Source organism: Nipponia nippon, unplaced genomic scaffold (assembly GCF_047370975.1).
Source record: "Nipponia nippon isolate SJK-2023a ecotype South Korea unplaced genomic scaffold, ASM4737097v1 scaffold_4, whole genome shotgun sequence".
Lineage (NCBI taxonomy): Eukaryota > Metazoa > Chordata > Aves > Pelecaniformes > Threskiornithidae > Nipponia > Nipponia nippon.
This window is the reverse complement of record NW_028262358.1, coordinates 71916979-71936435: the sequence shown is the minus strand read 5'-3', so window position 1 is coordinate 71936435 and position 19457 is coordinate 71916979. Positions and strand designations below refer to the sequence as shown.

Genomic DNA, 19457 nt, shown 5'->3' with positions numbered 1-19457 from the left:
GCCCAGCCCTGCCCTGATATCACTGAGGCAGAGAGTGATGGCCCTGGGGGTCTGACATGGGGTCCTGGGCGGTGGCCAGAGGGTGAGGAGCTGGGCAGGGACAGCCAGGGCCCCCTCAGGGCCTGGGCAGGCAGGTGTCAGCCCAGAGCAATGGAGACCCCCACCCTTCTGGACCAGCAGCTGGGAGGCAAGGGGATCATCCAAGCACCTCAAAAGGCAGGAGGTGCCTCTGTTTAGGCCACTGAACCAAGCCTGACATCTCCATTGACCACCACAGCAGTCACCTGCATTAAGATGTATTGATTTTAAATTAATTACAATACTTTAAAACGGCCTAAGTATTATCTGTCCCCAGCCGTGTGCACGCTGCCCCTCGTGCTGGCACTGACATGCTGTCAGACCCACAGCAAAGCGGTTGTTCAGGTGTCAAACCAGCTTTTCCTTTTCCTTGGCTGAGGAAGTTTCCTGACAACTGAGGGAAGTTTCCTTCCTGAGGAAGTTTTCTTCACCGCGAAGTCAGGCAGATGCCAGAGCAAGGAGGGGGTCGGGCACACAGAGCTACACCTGAACACTAACGGTGAGGGTGCACACCAAGGCTGAGAGGATTTATTGCTCAGTGAAAGAGAGCAGCCCTGACATTTTACACCCCCCCCCTTCTCTCCCACCATGTTCCCAGACCTCAGTTTCCCCTGCCCTGCCCTAGCAGTGTGGTCATTCCCCCTTGCACCAGCTCTGGTGCTTTTTTGATCCTCTACTGAGCTAATTCAGGTCGCCAACACAGCAGAAAGCCATTCACCTTGTTGTCAAGAAAATGTTCTGCTGGCTCAGCAAGTTGAATTGGCTCAACACATCAGGTGAGCCCCAGGAAGAGGGGAAGTAAGGCCAAGAAAGGGACCCTTTGACCAGGCTGGTCTGAACCTTCACTCTAACAGCTGCTATTGTTAACTAAATTTAGGTCTGAGGATACATCATTGTCCCTTAATAGAGAGAAGCCTGGGGAGCGGGGGTCTGCTGCTCATGATGTGTTTGAATGTGATCTTGCACAATAGAGCAGTGACCTCTCTCTGCATTATGATAATACAAATAATAAGAGTTGGCCTGTAATTGTGAGCACATCTGGACTCCCAAAAGATTTGCAAAACAATGACATGCTTAAGCTGTAATGACAAATACTACCTCAAGGTAAAGCAGGATAAGAGAGGAGAAGCATTAAACAAGGGATGTCAGACTGGTTCATATGTTTATGCTCCCCAGATTAAAGATATAAATTGGCTTATGAAAAGTATATTATTTTTTCAGTATTACTTATATGCGCAACCACAAGCACGTGCACACACCCCCCTCTTCTAATGCTGAAAGGAGTCTGGAGCTCAAAGAAGAAAGGAACGCACTAGAAAGAGAAAACTCTCTAGATCAAAACAGATGTAATGGAAATACTTATTTTATAACAACTGATATTGTAATAACTATTTCTGAGAAGATGCTTCTGTATTTTTTTCTTTTCCAGCAATGTTTGGGATATGGACTAAATTACACACCAGAAAAAGTCTATTCTGTGAAACAGTACAATGTGCCCTTTTACAGTAATCCACAGCAGAGACTGCAGAAGAGCCCATATCCTTCCACCTCTGCAAACATTCGTGTTCACAGTCCAGTGTATACCCATCCTAATAGCAATTTAAGTGAAGGCTGAACAGCTGAGTTGCAGGCACATGCTCTCTTCCGCTGCTTTGCAAGCTGCTCAAGTTCAGCAGTGCAGAGAGCTATGGGTAGAGCAGTATCTTGAAGCACTACAGCAAGATCTGGAAAAGTAAGGGCCCCGAGGAGCACTCTGCGCTGCTGTCAGCACAGGCTCCCCTGGTAACTTCAGGGTGCTTTAGATCAGGCCCAAGGACTAAGCTGAAGGCAGAGACTCTCTGCCGAAGCAGGACTGCTAAGTAGTAATGCTTCTTTTGGCAGAGCTTCCAGGTCCAGAAAGAGTGCCCAGGCACATACACTTTAATGTCTGTATGCCAATCAAAGTAGTTTACTGCTTTTCTGCACATGGTTTTCAGATAAAGACAATACATGTGAGAAATTGTCTATATGTATATTTCTGTAAGACCAGTAAAACAAAACAGCTATACATATTTCTCTTGTGCAGCAAGTTAGCCTTCACTGGGTAGAACGGCTGTCTGCAAATGTTATCACTATTTTCTGACTGTGGTATCTCCGTCACGCTGGTTTTGCTTCTTTTGCTTCAGTGTTTGCTGTTTTATTACATTAATGTAACTCCACAGATCAAAACAACAACAAAAAAATCCCCAGGACACTAATGTAGAGCAAGGAACATCAAGAAAAAATACTGATTTTAATATGCAAGGAAGTAAGTGAAGGTTCATGGTTTGCCACAGCCAGCCTCTGCAACCAGAGGAAACCAACGTGGGATGACCTACATGTGCTCCAGCAGTGGTTTGTAATTGAGAGGAGGCTGAAGAGCAGCCAGGCTCCCTGCTCCTGCTTGTTTAGAAGTGGTTGAAGTGGCAAATTGAGAAGTCATAATTCGCCACCTTGCCAGTGATAGGAGTGGATAGTGTGACACAGGATATTTGACCATCATTTTTCAATGGCTTTGCCTCTCTAGATCCCTGGTAATGAGGGCATATCAGGGGGAGTGTGGGAAAGGGATCAGATAATGCCATGAGAATGAATCAAAATCCATTTGATCTCTCTCTTTTCCAAGTAAAAGCTAAAAAATCAGTCAGAAAACAGTTCAACAGTACTAACATGAATCCTGATGATTGATTAATATATCATGCTCAGCTTTTTTGAAACAGTAGATCAAATACCTAAAAAATGCATAAATGCTACAGTATTCAACTGTAGACAGCAGAAGTCTGAGCCTAAAAGATTATGGTAACCCCTGAAAAGGTGCTGAGTCCTCCTAATTCCCGGATGAGCGGGATGCTGCGTGAGAAAGTCAGAAGCTGCAGAGACTCAGGTCCTCTCTAGAGGCCAGAGGTATACATTTCCACTGCAGGACTATACCAGGTAATTATTACCAGGGTTAGTTTTACCCTGGTTTGAGCCACCACCAGCACAGCCTTAGCTGTGGCTGACTGCACCGGCACTGTGCCCGCTCTTTGGGAATCTGGGCCTGCATCCTCCATCCTTTCATGCCGCACTAAGCCGAGACGCCCCACGGCGTCTCCTCTGTGAAGCTGCCTGTTTCTCTGGGCACATGAGGAGCAGTGGCCAGGTAGTGGGGATTGTTGCAGGGACTTTGGCCATGCCAACTGAAGGTTTTCTTGTTCCTTGCTGCTCAGTGCTGTTCATCCACTGGAGGAACGTCTTCAGATGAAGCCAGCTGGGTTCACTCAAACCTTTTAAGCTGCTGTGGACAAATGTGTATGAAACAGGTAATAAAACACATCTACTGCAGAGCCTTTAGAATGGGAACTCAACACGCCCAGGCAACAAGAGCCAGAAATGAAGATTAGGCAGCAGAGCTGTTCACTTGGTGAAAGCCTGGCCCAGGCCCTAATGTCTGCCATTGGCGCAGGCGAGCAGCCTGCAGGAGGTGAGTTCCCGGGCTGAATCCACATAGATAGTCAGCCCGACCCCACCACCCTGCACCAAGAACACCACCATGCTCAAGGGCAAGAGGGCAAATCGCATCCGATTTTGGTGGATAAATGCCATACTGGATATAGAGGAAACAATTAAAATATAGGCTGGATTTAAGTCTAGGCGGCAGACATAACTAGGTCTCAACTACATACATCACATTTCGAAAAAGGCCTTTAAGACCATTTGTGAACCCTGGGGCCACGAGCAACCACCAGTATGCATGTCTAGCATAACTAAGAATACAGTATCTTTAATGAAAAGAAGTAGGAAGAAGGATGACAAAAGTTCTTACTTTGGGAGGGAATATTTGAGAAAATATACTGTACACATAAACCTAACTTTAAGTGATAAAAATTCTCAATTATTGATAATTTATTATGTTATGAGGAATGAATGTTTAAAACTGATTTGAGTGTTCACCAACCTGCTACGTTTACTTTCTGTTATCCAGTTATCTTTGACAAGAAACATAAGGTAGGCTCTAATTTTTTTTATTTCATACACAGGCACAACAATACATTGATTACTGTAATTAAAATATGAGAAAATATTCAAACTCAAGCCCATTTTTTTTTTAAATTATTTTAAAAAAGGCACAAAGGTCTTTACAAAGGCAGATGACATTTGATCAGTTTTTACATTTAATAAATAGCCTGGCCTTAAAAGCAATTGACAGTGAACCCTCAAACTATGTATACAGTTGTAATCCACAGCTGTGACAGTTATGAATTACAAGAATTTGACCTTGTAATTCATTGGTGTAATGCCCCAATGCTATGTGGAAAAGTTGCACAAGAAGCTTTTTCTCCACACATAATGATTATTGCAGATTTATGACCCATGCTCCCACGATGCATAACTGGCTTACTTCTGTGAAGCTCCTGAGGAGCGCAGGCTTCCATAGGGCCCGAAGTGAGCACGGGGAGGGGGGAGGGAGCACAGTCCCACACATGACTAATTATTAAATTAATAAGCATGATTCCCATCCTTCTCTCTTCAAAGAAATCAACTGAAGGGAAAGGAGGCCATCTCTGGACATACTTTTCAACCCCTGAGGCTTTCTGCGTGAGTTCATATCACACCCTGCAAGAAAACTGCAACGTGGCATGACCACTTGAAATTAGGAAGAAGGGCTAGATCTGGTGTAAACTGGACGATTTCTGTTAAATCAGGCACTCACTCAGCTCACACTGGTACTTGCTTTCAGCTCTCTAAGCCCCTACCCGTATAGCCAGGGGTATAGCGATCAGTAAAACAGTATGCAAACTGCCCTCTCTAGCATACCTGAGAGTAAGTGCTACACTCACTATATTAGAAATGGGTAAACTCTGCTTACTCACATTCACCTTCCATTACTCCACGCTTTTTTTGGAAGAATATAACTAGACCGATTGCTGTCTTTATTAAAAAGGCATGTGATTCAAACATAATTGTTTATTCCTGGAAGTGACCACGGGATTGCTTCATACTTTGCACAAGTAATTTCTTAGCTCCTACTTGGATGCAGCCTCATAAACATGAGTAAATGATTAAGACTACTTGTTTCTCATGGAAAAAAATGCAGACTGTGCAAAGTCAGCCGTGAACTCCCTCTCAAAAAAAAACATGCTACAGTTAAAAATTACATACTACCTATGTATTAAAGGGGAAAAGTTGTTATCTTTTAAATGTATGAGGGCTAATAACCTACCGAAACAGGAAAATTCTTAAAAACACCTATAAAAAGCAATGAGAGCTTTGTCACTGACAAACTGATCAAGGATGCTGCCAGCTAGTCAGTTATAAAATAGTAGGCTCTGTTTTGACAAAGAGTGTCATGAATCTTTAGATCACAATATTTTTCAAGACAACCCTAAAACAATATGTTTAAATGAAAAGGAACATTCTGCCCTATATTTCTTGACAGAATTTAAGACGGCAGCATGGCACGCCTGGTTGATTATCTTCAAAATCCGGATGATTAGCAACTTTATTTCACTTTGCTTGAAAGTAAGACAAATTATGACCTAAGACTACCAAGCAGCTGTGAGAAGCTGCAAAATATGTGGCAGTGGGACAAATGATTAGTCTTCAGCTTGATCTCATAATTACATCATAATAGGTGACATGATTGGATAGGTTACAGTAATTAAAGTGATGAAAAGCGCACATTCATCCCCTATATGGCTCTCATTAGAGTCACACCCAACTGCTGCTGTTGTAGTGAAGGAGGCTGCGTATCCTCCTTAGCACCCAGTTATCCCACAGGCGTCCCTTGCCCCCGCTGGTAAGGGCCCCGTTACCACTCCCGCCCGGACAAGACCTATCGTTCTCTCCTGCTGAAAATAACAGACAAAGGTCTTGACGCCTGCTGCAGTTTGGTTGCCTCTCCCAGAGATCATTACATGAATTTATTGCCGGCAATTTCTTCTTCCATGTTCTTAAGGTCTAAGAATATTTATGGTCTCTCCCCCCTGGGGATTTCTGCTACCGGTGTAATTGCATAATGACAGTATTATGGTTCCAACTCATCCGTATGGGTGTGGGCAGCGACCTGTGCCAGTGCAAGTTAAACTGTTTCTTCTATCCGAAGTTTTTTTTCTGTCTGATTTTTGCCTCATGTTTCCCTTAAATAATGAAGCACTCGGTCATTATATCCTCTTAGTTACTCGCTCAGAACTACTTGAAAAGTGGAAATGTTATTTTACTAATTCCTTCACCCCTGTGCATTTTCACACCTGGAGAGGGATGCTTACAGTAAGCAAGGATGGAGGTTGCTAGCGTGAGCCTCACCAGAACCAAGGCTGGCTCTGACGAGGAAAGCCCAGTCCCGCAGTCTGCTACAAACGAAGACGACCTTTTTTACAGCAGAAGTTAGGTGAATATCCAGAAGCCCAGAGGAGTCCTGGAGGTCAGTCCACCTCCAGCCGGTTTAATGGTATGCAGACCTTAATAGAGGGTGGTGTTATACAGGCCGAAATGTCTTCTCTGCTCCGTGGGCATGGCCTTAGCCTTCCAATGATAAAGACACAGCACAGTATACTGTGTCCATTAAATACTCTACATATACAGAATAATTCAAGTGTGTCTCAAGGAACTTGCTAGACTTTCTAAGCCACGCCACAGCCTTGCAGCAGCACTGACTTTGCTGTAGCCTAATCATTTTTAGCAAGGAGGGCTCCTCGCATATCATACACAAATGTGGAATCTAAACACATCTCAGGCTTTTAATTTATATGCTTCATTTTCTGATTTTTTATACAACCATCACATACACTTCTGGCAGAACACAGCACCTGAATACACAGAGATCAGCAACCAGAGCATTTTGTCCTCAGCTTTATCCTGTAAATCCACTATACTATTTGCTTTGCACCAATGAAAATGCAAAACCTGGCCCATGTATAAAGACCGTTAAAAGACCTCTCAATCTGCAAGCTATCCTTCTGCTAAATGACGAGATTAACATACCTCTCAATGTCTAGAATTGTTCTTGCGCTTTGTGATTTGTGACCTCGGGTCCTCTCCACTTCATTGTGCCTCCCCCTTCTTCCACACAGTCAGCAAAGAAAGTGCTTACAACTTCTGAAGAACAGGAACTTTCCTGTTAGCCACACAAAAGCAAGGCTGCTCCAATAAGATGAAACTTAAACCTCTTTGTATAAATTAGGTTTTTGGCTTCTAGCCCCCCCCCCCCCCAACAAATGTACTAAACAAGATGCTTTTGAAAGAAAGTATATATACAGTGTCCAGCTTGCAAGATAACCTTAGGTAAACTCTTCAGCGTTTTTCCTTCCTCCTCTGTCCCTTCCCCCAGACAAACTACCAGCTTAACATCACACAAGGCGTGCAAGGACTCATTACATGCTTTAGGTCTGCTTAGAAGAAGTTCTTTCAGTGTATGTTATATACAAGTATGTAACAGTATATGACAAGTATAGGTAAGACGGTAAATCTGTGAATCTATGGACTGTACAAGTCTGTAAAGGAAACCTGGGTATGTCCCTGCCATACTGACCAACCACCTTCTTAAGTGTTTTGAGCTGAAGTCCTGTCTTGGTGTTCATCCTGAGATCAGGTGTCTGTGGAGTAAAAACATGATTTCTGATTTGCAGGTGGCTGCATGGTAAAGGTGTCCATATAATGAATACTGGATGAGATACATTATCTCGTTGTTGGTGACTCGGTTAATACCATTTGCATTAAACACACAAAATACTCCTAACTGGTATGCTTGGAAAACTAATTGGAAAGCAAGGGCACGTGCTCATGCTAAAAAGTAGCCTGTCTACATCCTTGGGTGAATCTTGTCTCTTCCAAATTAAATCAGTGTTATTGACCAAAATCAGCTGCATTAAGCTGTCAGAAGTGGTCTGCCAGGGAGTTTTCGTGTCGTGAAGCTCCCGTTGTGTGACATCCCCACAAGTTATTAGTCAGGTTCAACATATGCCTCCTTTCTGAATTAATCTTTTGCCTGGACTCAAAACCCTTGCCTTTAAAACTGTATTTATTTAAAAGCTGGTTTTAATTCTCCTCCTTACAAAGGGAAATTTGGAAAAGTACACATGAACCAATGTAGCGTTGTGACAGGGGTTACGCAAGTCCTTGAATAACAGCTTTGAGAGCTATAAACTACTTCATTCATCTTAATGATTATTTAATCTTGGAAGCTGACAGTAAGTTCCTTGCCTACAGCATATTGAAAACTGACAGGGAGAGGGCATGATAAAGTAATGCGAATTTAATAGCAAAATAAATAATAGAGAAGCTACTGCACTGATTGCGTTACTCATTATCCTACTGAAGTCAGTAGGAAACCCATGCTTCCAACACCTCCTGGAAGAGGTGAAGCTTCCACCTGAACGTTACAGACATTTGCAACGGGAAACACGTGGCCTTGGACAAGCAACCAGCTCCTGCGGAGCCCAGGGCGGTGAGAAGATTGAAAAGGCAACCTTCCTGTAGAGTAAACTCCTTCACAAGTCGTGAAAGGAAAACAAATACCACTCCCAGACGTTTTACAGCCCTGGTCTCAAGGGCATGCCTTATCATTTTACTACAAAGCACTGGAATAAAAATAACTGTGAAGGGAATTATTCTCTAGCTATCTGTCCCAGAGGGCATTGCCAAGCCTCCAACACCCAGGAGAAGGAGAAAGCTTCCTTTCCTGGTGTCTGCCAACCCGTATTCCTCCTCCTTATGAGCCTCTTCGAGGTGTGTGACAGGAAAAAACCGTTTTGGCCTTCCAAGGCTGCTCGCTTGCCCGTGCCAACTACCAACTGCCCAAGTTCTGCTGAGAGCTCAGCACCGGCAACACGATCTGCAAGCACCATGGCAGAGGTGTTTGCGTATTAAATTGCCCAAGATCACCAGACAGTTTATTGCAGCGCTGCCTCCATGAAGTCACTTGGGACTGACTTGCAGGACTTTTCTGCCAATATTTATCATGACCCTTAGCAAATACAGCTAAAACCTCGCCCTATTATTAAAGAACATATTCTAGATCTCAGTTGATGGAATGCAAATCAGTATAATTCCCAGTACCAACCCATTTATGACTGACTGGTTTTGATTGCCCACTGAAATAGGTACAAAACAAGGTATGCTATTATGTCGTTATCTTGCTTTTCAATAACTGCAACTCTTTCACAAGTGATACATGTTTTGCAACATCTGTATTGTCCTATTTATTTCTCTCCCTCATGTTTTCATTTATGTTGTGTCTAATTTGTAGGTTTTGAACCAGTATCTGGTATTAGAGAAGCTATTGACCATAATATTTTTACCAATTCCATGTTCTTTTTAAATCCAGTCTTGAGGCTGTGGCAGAGTTTGACTTTCTCACCCCTTCCCCTCCATAATCACCCTCATTTGTACGGATTTGTTCCTGACAATCTGTGAGACAAATACAGTAACAGGCCACTTTTATTCACATGGCCATACTCCCCTTTAAAAGTCTCTCAGCCTTCAGATTATTGAAGCCAGTGACCCATCACAACCTCCTTCAGCCCAGAGGATGCTGGCATTTGCTGATGAGGTCCAGCGAGGATTAGTCTGACCGCTAAACTGCTGCAGCAACGAATGCGCTGCCTTACACCATGCCTAGCGTTTTAGTCTCGATTTCTAACTCTCCTCTGCAAAGAAGGGCTAAGTCTCAACTGCTAAAAACCTGTGTTAAATACGTATACCAAGAATGCAACGTACCGGGTACATGGTAAAAAATACACCTGATCACACATGGTGTCTGAAAAGTTAAAAAACAGACATTAACACTTACAAAACAAGAGCTCAATTAGAATAAAGGTTTACTAAACTTGACTTTTTCTAAAATACTACAAAATCTAACAATTATCAGTTGTTTCTAGGACACGCAAGTTAATTACGTACTTCAGTTTAGCATAGCAGCGCAGCATTTCCGACCTGCCAGCGGCGTGAACCTACCCGCCTCATGGCAACCCGTCCCCGAAAAGGCTGTACAGGGGCAGCCAGGCCACTTTGAATTCTCGGGCATACTTTTAACAGGCCAACCGCTGGGGCCTGCGTGATGTGCGAGCCTCCTGCGGCTGCTGGCCCTGCAGCCCTGGCCTTGCCACGCACCTGCGTCCCTCCCTGCGCCACAGGCCTTCTCCACAGCCGGGCAGCTGAGGCCGTCCCACCCGGGCAGGGAGCTGCCCGCAGCATCCTTAAAAAAAAAAACCCAAAACCATAATTAATCAGCGCAGAACTTTAACGCACAAAAGCTTGCACAGGTTAAACGTGCATTTTGCACCCCTGCGCGGGGATACCGGCCCGGGAGCAGGTTCGGGGGGCGGGAGGGCCCGGCACCACCCCGGGGGCCGGGCGCTTCCCTCGGCCCCTGGGGCCGCGCCGCCGGGAATCAGCCGGCCAACGGCAAAGTAATCCGGTTTGCTGAACAACACGTATGCACGTCCGTCCGTGTGTGTGTGCGTGTGCGTGTGTGTGATGTATATGCATCACACATATGGCCTGCCAACCTCGGGCGCTCGCAGGCGATGCTGGGGGCTGCGCGGGCTTGGGGTAACCTCCCGGCCCGCAGGGCAGCGAGGAGCCCCCGCCCGTGGGGAGCCCCCGGCCCCGGGTGCGGCCCCCCCAGCGGCGGAGGGGAGAAGCGGCACCCGGGAAGCGGAGGGGAGCAGGGGAGGGGGCGGCGGGGCCGAGCCGGCCCCTCGGTCCGCGGCAGGAGGAGGAGATACCCCGCGCCGCAGCCCAATGGGAGCAGCGGCGCTTCCCTTTCTCCCGTTTCCTTTCTCCACCCCCGGCCCCGGGCTGGGGAGGGAGGAAGGCGGCAGCGCTGCAGCCCGGCCGCCGGCGGGGCCAGAGGCAGCCCGGCGCGGCCGCTTCTCCGCCTCCGCAGAAGCACCTGCGGGGGGGGAGGGATGCCGGGGAGCGGCCGCCCCCCTCCGCGGGAGAGCGGGCTGGCCCCCGAGCCGCCCCGGCGAGGAGGAGGAGGAGGAGGAGGAGGAGGAGGAGAGGAAGAGAAAGGAGCAGGAGGGAAGTGGGGAAGTTGTGCCTTGCCCGCCCCGCCGAGAGCCGCAGCCATGGGCCCCGCCGGGGGGGCGCGGGCCGCCCCCTCGCTGCTGCTCTCGCTGCTGCTGGGGGCCTCGGCCCCGCTCTGGCTGCGGGCGGAGACGCCGGGTGAGTGCGGGGAGCCCGGGGGAAGGGCGGGAGGGGTCGGGCGTGCGCGGCCCCGGGGCCCGCCCCGCGCTGGGGCGAGCGGCGGGTGCGGGGGTCGCTGCCGGCCCGGGCTCGCCGCGCCGCGGGAGCGCAGCCTCAGCCGCTCTCGGGGCGGTGGGTAGGTGACCTGGTTAATGCTCGCCGGTCTGTCTCGGTGTCTGAGTAGCTGCGAGATTAAAGTGGTAACCGGCCTTGCGGTGCGTGTATACTACGGCTTTCTTAATCTTCCGTTAATTAAGACTTCTTTTTTTTTTTTTTTTCTTTTTGTGGTAAGTCAAATAAATGGAGAAAAGTCTCCGGCGAGTTGCAGGCAGGGAGCGGCGCCGGCGGCTCCCGCTGCTACCTGGGCGCCCGGCTCCGGCCGCGCCTCCTCCGCCCCGGCGGGAGCCCCGGGCGCGGCGGCCGGCGCTCGGCCACCGGCAGCTCCGCTCCTCTCCCTGCTCTGCCCTGCTCTGCTCTGCTCCGGGACGGGGCTGGGGCTGGGGCTGGGGCCGGCAGCCCCTGTCCCGCAGCTGGGTACGGGCAGGTCTGCTCGCCTGCTGCCTCCCCGAGAAAGAGAAGTGCCCCGACCCGTTCCGGGACGAAGTTTTGTAGGAACCTGAAGGGGCTCTTGCAAGCCCTTTTGTGACGCTGCAGTTTGCTAAAATGAGGGCCCAGGTACTGTTCTCTTTACCCCGCGTTTTTATGCGGCTCAGGGGTAAGCTTCCTGGGTGAATTACAAGTACAGCTGACTTCTGCCGAGGAGTTGCGACCTTACGGCTGTGGCATTGCGTGGCCTGATGCATCCATCTTAGAAGGGTTTGCTGACAGCTACTGGTAAATTAGTTAACACTGGAAATTAAGCATCATTATGAGCTTGACAACGCATTCAGATAAACTAATAGTCCCTGTATTAATGTTCCAACTTGGCTGCAAATTCCAGAACCCAGTGCTGTGCATTAGCATTGCATCCAGGCAGCGGCACAAAGTACTTTGTTTGGCTGATTTACACCTGTTTTTCCCATAACTTCCTATTACCAGAGATTCTCGATATGGATCTCCACAGAAGGGAAAATTTGGTAGGAGTCGTGTCGGCTTTCCACTTGTCAGCTTCCTGTGGTAGCCTTTTTCCCATGAAGCTTTGCTATTCTGTCCTTAATATGTTTCCCCATTTTGAGACTCCAATGTGCTATGCTCCAAGAAACATGGGGGGGGGGGGGGGGGAAATCCCCTCAGTCGCCTCTTTTCACCTGTGTTTTGTTCTTGCTTGTTTCCTCTTTCACCAATGTTTGTCTCACACGTGATGGCATCAAGGAGAAGGTCATTTGGAGAGTCAGTTAGAAATAGTTAAGTTTGCTGGGATTTCTGGGGATTTTAGTGCGTAAAGTGACACTAAGCAGCAAGTATGAATCCTGTACCTTTTCTGTAGTCCCAATTGGTAAAGGCACTTACGTTGTATTTACATTCAAAATGTCTCTACCATCAAACCGACAGCATGGAAACAGAAAGGAATATTTTTTGCCTGGTTCTCTTTGGACCAAACTCAAATTTGCAAGATAGTCTGTCCGGTGTCTAGAAAGCAGAAGAGATTTTGACCCCTGCCTTTCCTTCCTCCTCAGGGGGCAGTTATTCTGTTTGTTTGTTTATTGATATTACCCTATAAATTAGAGGCTACGTGATCTGAAGTCACACCAGTGGAGAAAGGAGATAAGGGTAAGAGGATACAAACTTCCTGTTACACAAGCTTCTTGACTTGATTTAAAAGTTGTAATGGAGCACGAGAAGTGCCAGGGTGAATCAGGCTTGAGTTTCAGCTAATTCTGCATCTTGTCACCACTGGTGTCTCCCACCAGCTGGTTCAAAGAAGGATGCGCTGGTTTAAATATATGGATTTAAAAATACTCATTTTAAAAAATAAAGTAGTACATTTTTCTGGCTTCGCATGAGCTGGCTGCGCAACCTGCTTTTTTTCACAACTAGCTCACCTTCCCCTTCAGTTTTTCCTGAGGGATGCTACAGAACAAGGATGAAGCTGCTGTTAGAGCTTCTGTTCTCTCGCTTAAGTTTTAAATTAAGGAAAGGCCTCTTTTTTCACTGTGGCTTGGTTATTTCATAGCATGGCTCGTATCGGAGTGTGACTGTTCAGAACCAGGTGTCAGCTCTTTTTCTGCTCTTGAAAATATGTTAAATGTGTGTGTTGTCTGAGGACATCTATGAAACATGGAATTTTCTTGTTCATAGAATGAGGATAGGAAAGGCTGAGCATTTAGGGAACTGATTTTAATTAAAACATATTTATAAGCTTAGTAGGTCTCACCTGGGGACAAATATCCCATCTATGACTGTCCATGAGTAATAAATAGCTTTGGGATTTATAATAAAAGGTTCTTCTTTTCCCTTTTTATTCTGCTGTACACTGATCTTAACTTCTCTTGTGGTTTCGGTTCTTTGCTGACAACTACAAAATATACCTTGTTCCCTGCCTGCCAACCTCACGCAGCCGTGCCTGACCTGGTATCTCTTCTCAAAATCTCCTTCCAGCGGTTCGAACCCAAGGCAGAAGGGAGGCAAACCTGAACACATTATCTTTGCCTTTTGCCGTTCTCTGGTTTTTCTTCTGGTCTCATTGAGCAAGACCTTGAGCCACGTAATTGTGGGCAGCAGAAATCAGAGTTGAGTCTGAGTCTTTCCTCTCAGAGTTTTGAGTTGCCTTCTATTACATTCCTGGCCAGTAGGACTTAAAACTGACCTGAGGGTTGGATCTTTGTAGGAAGGCATAAGAGGAAGGGGGATTTTATTAAGAACAAGATTTAAGCCACTGCTCTTGCCGCAACTGAAGCGCAGCAATGAAACCAGTACATGTGGGATTTGCAGATCAGCATCCGAACGTGAACTTTGCTTGCGGTATTCCTGGCTCTGTTGACAGTTGCATGCAGTGCCCAGTTGCAAGAATTGATGAGCAGTAGACTTTTAAACATTTTTTGAGGCAAGGCTGTTCTTTAATGTGATAACAGCATATGCAGTAATTATGAGAGATTATGCCTATTCTCAGGGGCTTGTATAAAACCCGTACCGGAGAATATTGGTGTGATCATGCTAATCCACTTTGCATGCCCATTTCCAGCAGATTGAAATGCAGATAGAGATGAATCTTTCTTGCACCCCCCCCCCCCCCCCTTCCAGTTTCTGAATATAAGTGATTGGTAAATTTTCAGTTTGTTTGCATTTTGTCCTTATGTCTGCTTCCTTCCTTGGCTCCCTCTCTCTTGCCTTGTGAATGCTGACTAGAATCGCTAAAGAGGGAGGCAACAGTTTTCCGGTTGCAGTTCATAAGCAATGCGTGTACCCACCACATGAAAACTGCAGTGTTTTCAGTCGCACAGACTTTGCTATAAATAGCTCTAAGCCCTTTATATCCTTTATATGTACTTCTCTTCAGGTTACCAGGGAACATTATTTCAAACAAAATCAGAGACGGGGAGGCCACTGGAAAGTCTCACTGACAAAGGAGGGACGAAAAGATGCCTTGGGAAAGTTTTCACCTGCACATGCACATAACATACATGGCTGTTGAATTGTATTTCATGCAAATTATTTATTGATTTGCATATGCAAAATACATTCATTTATATTTATCAAAACTGTGTCACCTTTAGTCCACTTGGGCTACGTGTGTAGCACAGTAAAAATTTGTTTGATAAACACCAACTTTGAGGATGCTTAGGCTCCTGTATAGAGATGCCTAAGGTACCTTCTCAAAGCCATTTTAGGTACCAGAAGTAGTATAGTTTTGAAAGCCCATCTGAGCTACTGCACCATGCCGAGAAGCGTGGTCCGGAGTGGTGGCGGGCACTGAAGTCCTCAGCATAGACATCGCTGTAGTTTGGGGCCGGCCGTATCATATCAGATGCTCTCCTGTGGCATGTACTCATCAACACATGGGTTTGCACCATCTGCTAAGAATAAAACAAGACAGACAAAATAAAAATAAAATCCTTCCGACTGGATTCAGTGGAATGGCATTGGATCCCAACTAGCTGTAATAAAAAATGTTAATAGCAACGCATAAGAATGAGCACACAACTTCCCCAGAAGGTTTAATTAGCTTTACAACTGGGAGTAGGAACTTCAAACTGGGACAATCTACTAGTGATGTTTAAATAATAAAAGGATAGTGGTTTGACTAGTTTTAAGAGTATACAGATATCTTAATTTTTGCTTTCAGAATAAATTATAAACTACCTAATTAAACTGATTTTTGTCTGTGAAAATTGTGTGAGTGCTAAAGACACATTTCTGAGGTTGGCTGAACACTTGCACACAGAGAGGCTGCCAGTAGTTATGGTTAGGATTGTTGATCCTGTATAATTAAGCCTGGGAGCTGAGTGTGTTATGAGGAAACACTTTGGTCTTTCATTCCCTCTTTCCCTGTCTCTTCTTTCGACAGAGCCAGGACCTGCCTCTCCAGAGTTTCCTTCCAAGACGCGAAGGCTTACTTTGGTGGTGGTGGGACTTTCTTATCCTCCCTGAGCAGGGTTTCCAGTCCCAGTGCAACCTTACTCATTATTTCCATTTCCCTGATGGGACGGGGTTTGGTGTCTGGTGGCAGCAGCTGCCGGCGCGGCAGCTCCGCGCTGCTCCTCCACGCAGGCAGAGGGAAGGATGAGCGTGCCCAGGCCTTGCTCTCTTTGCCCATCTCCAAAGAGCTTCAGTAAAGGTGTTTTTAAGCGCCATGAAGAGGGACAGGAGAATAAATGGGGAAAGCAGAGCAGGGGAAGGCTAGAAACCCAGACCCAAGGCCTCCTGCAAGACCAGGACCTTCATTTTGATATTTAGTATCACACATTTAGGCTCAAGCTGCTACTGTAATTACGATAACGTTCATCAGGCATTTAGTAAAGCTCTAAAATGCTGTTTCTTCCCTCAGCTGCTGCAGAAACCTTATTTCCATCACAGTTTTAATCTGTGATGTTCAAGTTTCTGGCACTTCCACCACAAATTGTTCAATGATACTGGATTTCAGTCTAACGCTTTGACATTAAAGTTGAAGTCATGTTGATGTCATCTTCCAGATGTTCGTGTCTACTGAATAAAAATTGTGTTTATTTGTTTTATTCCAAATTACAAAAACACATGGGGAATTCTGGATGCGATCCCTCATGCTGTACAAAGGCCCGTGTGTCCTGTCAGAAATCAAACAAAACTTTTCTTCATGGTGTGGTAGGAGAGACCCCAAAACACTGGAAGCATAGGTGGATTTCTTCACCCATCCGAACAGAATGGCTTTGTGACGTGCCTGAGCCTTGTTGTTGCAGCTGCGGTAACTGCGCAGAAGGGAGACGTGCGGCTTCTGCCTGAAACTACTTATTTGTATTTTGCTCTGGTGCCACACCAGTTCTGTGTTGGTGGGTTGCTTTGGCTTAACAGTCAGCTATGCTTCGTTTGTAAAATGAGCTCGTAACAAAAAAAAAAGTCCATTTTGTCCTCCAGGTATGAAAAAAATATATTTTAACCTGTAAAATAAATTCAAGGATCCTCCGCTGGGAGGCTTTGGCAGCAAGGTCCACGGCTAACGCCAGAACTGTTGCTCTCCCTGTTGTCCCCGCTTGTTCCCAAGGCCAGGGGTTTGTATCATCCCACGTTTCTTGTGTCAGCATGGTACAGGGGAATTGAAGTTGAAATGTCTGGAGGCCACAGAGCTGAAGGCTTTAAAACAGAATTTCGATAGGTAAGCTGTAATGTGAAGTATTTGCCACATGCAATGACGCTTTGGGTGGTTGTGTTAACATTTTCAAGCTCAAGAACATTTTCAAGCTCAAGAAGGAGTCAGCGCTTGCTCGTCTATTAGTATTTTGTCACAGACAGAAGAGGCGTAGTTAAACTCGTGGTCCTTAAAACAGGTATCTGAGAACATACTGATTTTCAGCAAATGCTAATGCTTGTGTTTTGAAAGTGAATCTACTGGTTTTTTAGATGAAATTCAGTCCCTGTGTTCTCTAGGTGGAAAGCAAAGTAGTATCGTATCAAAATAATTTGAGCAGTTACACTGAGGTATTCGCTCTTGAGATGAGCGAAAAACTGTTCAGACCTTTCTGCTGTACCCTGTTTCAAACCTTGAGAACATGATTGTTTGATACTACTGCTAATCAAAAAAATCCAGTGAAATGAAGTGAAATTACGGAGTTTCAGGATAAGTGGTGTACACAGGGCAGCATAAAACATTCTCTTCTGCGCTGTTTTCCACCTCCATTTGCAAATACCTTTTATGCAGCCTTATATTAACGTGTCACAGAAGACACGGAAACGACGCTGTGGATCTTATACAGCACCACGACCGACACTGTGGTACTTAAGTAATGGTGTGACTGCTTTCCTTTCTATTTTTTTAATTTCAAGTATCTTTCACAGCAACTATATGTAACTACAGTGAACCAGGGAGATCACAAAATTTCCTGGTTTACAGAGCCTCTGGCATACCGTTCTGGTTAATACCTTGGTGACGAGTGTCAGGCAGGCTGGTATCCTGAGAATACTGAAAAAAGGTATTTCTTGCTTTCCGTGCTCCAGGTCAGAAGCCTGATGTAGCTCTTTGGTTGTGTCTTCATCTTAGTTCAGTTAATTTTTGCTTCCATTTCTACTGGAGTTGTAAAGAACCACTTCTTGTTAGATTGCAATAACCATGGAGGAAATAGCTAGTTTCCTAGAAGTTGGGTTGACTGAATCAAAAGGCAAAACAGGAAATTGTGTCTTGCTAATAAATGGCAATTATTGTTTCCATCACAAATCAATTCATTTTCTCTTGAGATATTTGTTAATTTATTTTGTGGGGATAATGGGGGGTTTGCATAATTCGCTTTGAGAAAAATGATGTGCTTTCTGTTGTCCTTTCTTCCTAACAAATCACATGTTCCACCTAGGCATACAGGCAAAAAAGGTGAATGTGTGATTTTTCAAGTAAGCCGGGACAGGTTTGATTTCAAGAAAAAAGAGCACTCTTCATCATTGATAACTGTCAATCTTGCTTGACTTGTATCACACTAACAAGGGAATTACATACTAAAAAAAGGGGGGGGGGGTGGTTTCATTCTATCATGTTCAGCCATTTCCTCTTACCCAAATTAAAGCTGTTTTGAAATCTTGCCTTCCCACCTGCTACTGTAACTGGAACAGCTCTGCTTCAGCCTCTCCTTACCCTGGTGTCTCTGAATTTCCTGTCCCTGTGGGTTTGTCAGTCCCTAGCACTGCTGTGAATATTCCTATTCCTGTGCAACCCAATATTCGAGTCTGGCCCTGAGCTTGCAGCATATGTTTCCCCCACAGTCCAAATTTGGTGCTATATACTGTAAGTTAATCTCCAGTAAAGCATAGCAAAGAGAAAAACCTGGGAAAAAAACAGATGGAGAAAGTAGAGCAAACAATTTGCATATATATGATATGTCTCTCAGTTAAGATTAGCATTTCCTACTTTGCCTGAAAAGCCCTTAATAGAAATCCAACTGCATGTTTGCCCAAACCAACATAGTCAGAGGAGATGCCCTAATGGCACAACGTCCCCCCAGCCCAGAGGGACCCCAGGACAGGGAGCAGGGGGGCCTCTGTCTCCTGCTGTGGCCCTGCCACGTTGCTGGGATGCTGTGGGCAGAGGGCCAGGGAAGAAACCCCTGTCTGTGGGATATTTGTTCCCCATAGCCTTTATAGCACTGAAGCTTCACCAGGGTCCTGAGTTACTCTTCATGGGTGGCTGGTGGAGGAGCATGACCGTCTTCCCATTTATTTACAGTCCTTCAAGGTTTCTTCTGAGCATGGAGTTACAAGTGCTTGGGCAATGAACTTCTCAGTGCCTTCTCAGCACCTCCGCACTTGAGGTGCGTAATGTGGATGTGTATCTTAAAGTAGGCAGGTGTTTGTTAGAAAACAAAAAAAATCAACTTTTCTTTTGCAAAAAGGGGACCCTGTGCTTAAGATTCGTCTGAAATTTCCATAAATGTGTAGCTCCATTCTCGTTTCTCTTTCCAGAAACACACAGGCTAATAAAATGTTGAGGTGGTCAATCACAGCAATACGCCACATCCGTAAAAGAAAACCACTGACAAATATTAAATGCAGCTATGCAGGGAATAAATAAATAAATTAAAAAATACAAATCTCTCTTGTCGCAGCAGTTAAAAAGGCATAGAAGTTTTCTCACACCCACA

The 19457-nt window shown here is 45.7% G+C and overlaps 1 protein-coding gene across 1 annotated transcript in view; it reads left to right on the top strand.

The window, feature by feature from the left end:
• Nucleotides 1-10906: 10906 nt before the first annotated feature.
• Nucleotides 10907-19457, top strand: part of DCBLD1 (discoidin, CUB and LCCL domain containing 1) — a 48804-nt gene continuing 40253 nt past the window's right edge. Inside the window, exon 1 of the mRNA XM_087777083.1 lies at nt 10907-11244. Within this exon, the coding sequence (XP_087633209.1) occupies nt 10986-11244 (259 nt within the window). The 5' untranslated portion in view covers nt 10907-10985. The remainder of the gene's footprint in view (nt 11245-19457) is intronic.